At 35.8% G+C, this 5,546-nt stretch overlaps 1 protein-coding gene across 2 annotated transcripts in view; it reads left to right on the top strand.

The window, feature by feature from the left end:
- Window positions 1–298: 298 nt before the first annotated feature.
- The window catches only part of LOC130054431 (uncharacterized), a 21,294-nt gene continuing 16,046 nt past the window's right edge, over window positions 299–5,546 (top strand). Inside the window, exons 1-2 of one of the 2 annotated variants that reach the window (XM_056164274.1) lie at window positions 299–474; window positions 3,282–3,713. In XM_056164274.1, the coding sequence (XP_056020249.1) occupies window positions 407–474; window positions 3,282–3,713 (500 nt within the window). In that variant the 5' untranslated portion in view covers window positions 299–406. The remainder of the gene's footprint in view (window positions 475–3,281; window positions 3,714–5,546) is intronic. The other variant, XM_056164275.1, reaches the window with a different exon arrangement.

Genomic DNA, 5,546 nt, shown 5'->3' with positions numbered 1-5,546 from the left:
GATATGTATTTGTATTGTCATGGCAATTGCTATTATTGCATTTCATCGAACATATCTTGTGCTTGGTCCTAATCTATAAATAAATAAGTATTCATGAATTACTAAAACATAATTATATTGATTAGAACAAGAAAGCAGACAGATGTAGTTGTGCTGATATTATGCATTACATTTCCTTTAAGATTGAAAATCAATTTTTGAAATGTTTATAAGCATGTCACCGTGTTTGGAAAACTCATTGAATTCGACTGAATGTAAATATTTATTTCTTTCATCTCCAGTCTGTAAACGGAAAGATAAATTAACATCCTGGAATAAGCTGAAGGTGTGTGTATATATAGATGCTTTATAAGAGAGCGTGCCAGTGATAAGTCTACCAGAAGCCCTCAGGATTACATAACAGAGAATGAACAGACACATCTTCATACTTCTAACCCAAGCTGTGTTAGTGGTCATAGTTTCAGGAACATTGTGGTAATGTTATTTTTAAAATTCAATATTGATACACTTACAATTGATATGATATTATTTTAATTTCTTAAAGATGAGTGATATCAGGTGTAAATGAAATGATAAACGTCTATTGTTGCATGCATCCCCCCATGTGGCGCCGATTCATAGATAAGTCTGCGTACAGTAATGCTGCGTGTGAAATTGTGTTAGACAAAACAATCATTGGGATTAATGAATTTCCAATGGACACGAATTGTGCTCCTTTGGTCCCTAACCTGTCTTCATATTCATATGAGACAGAATTTATTCAAAAGCCTCTACGTGAGAAGAACTCAACATTTAGATATATCGAAGACGTTGTGTGTATCAACAATAATCATTTTCATTCATATATCGTCAACTTCCCATATTTATGTAGCAATATTCCATTATCACCTGTATATGGTATATATATGTCTCAACTGATTTGATACGCAAGAGTTTGTTCTACGTGTGGTCAGTATTTTAATCGAGGCAGGCTACTGACAAACAAGTTGATGGTGCAGGGGTTTCAACAGTCTCGTTTAAACTCAGCATTTTGCAAATTCTATGATCGTTATAACGATCCACTTTGTCGATACAACCTTTCATAGGACCAAATGCTGTCTAACGTGTTTCATACCGTTTGTTATGCCATTCTTGGGACGCTGATTATGACTACGAATAACTGTAGTACCCAGTAAATCCTAGAAAGGAACGTAATGATTTAATATTTTTAGGGACTGTCCAGGTTTTCAAAGCCGATATCTTTTCAGGATCCGATTGAATACCATTTTCTAAGACAACATGTCCCAAATATTTTACTTCCGATTTGAAAAACTCGCACTTGGAGGGTTTTAATTTCAAATTGTGTTTTTCTAATCTAGTGAATACACCCTCTAATCTCTATAAATGTTCTTCAAATGTAGATGAAAAGACAAGAATGTCATCCAAAAATATCAAACACTCTTTAAGATTCATTTCACCCATACAAGTCGCCATCAATCGCTGAAACGTAGCATTGGTTAATCCAAAAGCCATGCGATTACATATCCTAAAGGACCTAATGGAAAAGTTGTTTTATGCTTATCTTCCTCTTTGATCTCAACTTGCCAATAACCAGATCGAAGATCTAACTTTGAAAAATACTTACTTCCCAAAAAGAGTAGCTATTGTCTCATCCACTCTAGGAAGATTGTAAGCATCTTTAATGGTTCTGTTATTTAGTTTTCGCAAGTCTATACAAAACCAAAGAGAACCGTCAGTTTTTCTAGCAAGTACCACATTCGAACAATATGGACTTTTAGATTCTCTAATTGCTCCGGCCTCTAGCATATCTTTAAAATGTTGCCTTACCTCTTCATACATTGCAGGGGGTATTCTCCTGTTTTGCAGGGGGTATTCTCCTGTTCGTATCATATATGAATAGCAATGTCTTAAACACTTCAGGTGTTAATCACAATACTTGTCTCAATAGTTCAAGTGAACATATGAGGTCAGGTGATTTAGGGACAATATATACTTTTAGTGTTGATGATAGTAGACCCTCACTACAGCAAGAAACATTTTCTTCTGTTGAACTTCAGGATAGCTCTAACACAAATTCTTTTGCGATTATTCGAACGTAAAGATAGATAATCCGTCAAGAATTAGTGAGTCGAGCCGGTCTACATTCAGTCCACAAATCCGTCGCTCAGATCGCGTACGAAAACCTCCAGAGTGGGTTGTAGGTGAACAAACTGCGCAAGTATGGTATGTTTAGGGGATAATGTCACAGGATGAAACAGTCTAGATAGTTTTAGGATATTTCGTACTTATTCATATGATTAGTTAGGAAATTAGCTTAATCTATTTTAAGTGAATTAATCATATAATTTTTCAGACCAGTATCTGATCTAATTTTATTTATGACATTACAATGTGCACTAAAACTGATTATCGTGCATGTTGCGACCATGAGTATTTATATGTTGCAGCTTCTGTTATTTGATCTTCTTATTTACAGAAGAGGATTCCTTTCCAGATCAGTTGCATTAGTATCATTATCAATATTGATATTTAATTGAATTTTATTATAGTCTTGAGTTCTGTTTTTAGAATTGTCAGGAGACATTTTCTCTAAGAGGGGGAGAATGTCACAGGATGAAATAATTCATATTTAACATATTAAAATAATTTCATTACGTTACTCATTTCATCGTAAGTCGTATCATTTCATTCATATCCATGGGGATGAACGCTGATTGGTAGAGAGAGGAGTGTGAAAGGTCAGTATGGTTTGTGTATCTTGTGAGTTGTTTTACTGGTTTGGTGCTATATAAGCAAGATTCGCGCCAATTCCAGAAACTAACCCAGCAACTCCCCTACCCGGACTGAGTGACGATATCATTTATATATATCGTCAGATCAAAGAAACTAAGTTTTACAACAGTTTCTATTCTTCCGAGTTTTCGGTAAGAGTTTGAATTTACTCTATTGGTAAATATTTATCTATTACATTTTATAAATATTTTGAAATCATTATTTTAATATAACTAAAAGTGTGAATGATAGAGTGAGAGAGAACTTAATTATTTTACAGATTTTTAGATCATCCTCCAGAATTAGGATATAATAATAAAGAACTTTATGAACCCAAACCACCAGTGTGTTTTCAATAAAGTTCTTATTATATATATTATCTCGTTTGTCCCCAGTCACTTAGTTATGTCTTTAATAGTTCTTTTATAAAGTTTTCAAATCATATGATTCAGAGAGCATCCTCAGATTCCAATTTAACCAAGTTCATAAACTAGAATTTTTGTTTTTAGTAATGACAGGAATATTCAGACTGTCGGCAGAGTTGTTTTCGGAGAAGCCAGAGGGGAATCGATAATGGAACAGCTGGCTGTGGCTTACAGCATTGTCAACCGCGTAAATCACGAGGGATATCCGAACAGCCTCGACGAAGTAGTCAATCAGAAAACAAATAGCGGAAGGTACCAATATGAAACTTTGAATCTTTACAATGACAAGCTAGGTTGGAACTATGCAAAGAAGGCAAACAGCTTTGAATACAAGTACGCCATCGAAGCTTCTCTTAACGCTTTATGCAGTCGGGAGGTCGACATCACAAGTTGCGTAACAAGTTTTTGTGACCGTGATCCATGTTACGCAACAAGTCACCATTATTGGTCCACAATTACCAGGAGCATGAGGATTGGAAAACATTACTTTGTTTGCCAAAGGCACAGTCATCCGCGGTAAGATATCATTTGTAGATGTTTGAAACTGTCATGATTCTTATCTGATCGGCTCTGTAAGATAAAGTTCATTTGTCCTATAAGAATAATGTTTTTATCTTTCACAGATTTCAAAATGCAAATAATCCCATGGGGATCCGGGTTAGAATAGGTCCTCAGTACCCTTTGCTTGTCGTAAGAGGCGACTAAATGGTCCTTCGGGTGAGACCGCAAAAACCGAGTTCCCGTGTCACAGCAGGTGTGGCACGATAAAGCTCAATGGCCATAAGCGCCGAGCATAGGCCTAAATTTTGCAGCCCTTCACCGGCAGTGGTGACGTCTCCATATTAGTGAAATATTTTCGAGAGGGACGTTAAACAATATTCAATCAATCAATCAAAATGCAAATGAACATTGTTATGCCTTGTGCTGCACTTCTAATAACCTTCTTCATAAAAATGCCCGATTTAAAGAACAACCCTACTTCCTTTTCCTAATTTTGAGTATGGATTGTTATATCTATGACGAAATTAGTCTAATCATCAAAGAACAGTATGAAACTAAGCTAAAATTATATGAAATTCTCAATCAAAATTGTACAAAAGTCACAGATGTATCGAATGAAATCTTCAATTTAAGTGACGATGAATAGAAAGGAATATTTTTGATCGAGTACTGGTAGTGAGATCAGGATTTACCGGCAGATCGAAGTATTAACATGTCATACAATTATAAGTCTACGATTTGAATTCCTGTTAATTTACATTTTGAATTAGAAACACGTCATTATTGGTTTATTGCTTCCGGTTGCTATCTTGCTACCTCATGTAATTGCTAGCAATGCCTAATAATTATATCTGATCTCCTTTTACACGTACGCTCAAACAGAAGGACTATGTAATGATAAAAAATTAACACCTAACATAAAACAAAAATCATTATGTGGTAGCAGTATCTCTAATTTCCATATCATGGCTTTTGCACATTGTCCTCCGACGTTGTTGCTATTCAATTTAGAAATCAACCATTGTTATTTATGCCTACCAGTATACATCAAATAATAGGAAAGGGAAATATGGAATGGAATTTGCATGTGCATGTAGATTAAAGGATGAAGAATTTTTATCATTTTTCTCAGTACTAATCACCCTTGCCAAGTTACCTTAGGTCAAGGTCATGGCACACCATCTGGCCAAAGCAATCATCTTGCCTGTATGCCGGTATGGTAAGGTCTCGGAGAGATTTAAGTGGTAAAATCACGGATGTTTCATCTTTGGCCGATATGTATTGTAATGGGCCAAATTAAGTCCTATGAAGTTATTCCTTTAATTTTTATATGGCTATTCTGTTACCTCCCTTGAATTGGTAAACCTATTCTCGCATGACGTCTAAAAATAGCACAGGAAAAGTCCTTAATAAAATCATAAAAAGTAACACAGTACCCCGAATGTTTTGATTGATGTTTTCCGCCACACTCAACAATTTTTCAGTTATCTGGTGGCGCCCAGTTTTTATTGGTGGAGGAGAGAACCCAGATACAATCTACCTGGGAAGAGACCACTGACCTTCCGAAAGTAAACTTCCAAACTTCCTCATTTACCGGCGCGAGCGGGATTCGAACCCGCGCCGACAGAGGTGAGAGGCCGCGTGATTTTGAACGCGATGCTCTAACCACTCGGCGACGGATGTCCTCTCCGAATGTTTCGAATCAATGTATCTTTAATAAAAATGAGTTGACAAATACAATAAATTCGTAGGGAAATATTGCTAGAATCGTGTCACTTCTAGTTTAAGATAATAACTCTTGAATATCTGACTACCATTTTCGCTTCTACATTCGCCGTTTTAGTGTAG

Source organism: Ostrea edulis, chromosome 4 (genome assembly GCF_947568905.1).
Source record: "Ostrea edulis chromosome 4, xbOstEdul1.1, whole genome shotgun sequence".
In the NCBI taxonomy this organism is placed as follows: Eukaryota; Metazoa; Mollusca; class Bivalvia; order Ostreida; family Ostreidae; genus Ostrea; species Ostrea edulis.
This window is presented reverse-complemented; position numbering and strand designations above follow the sequence as displayed.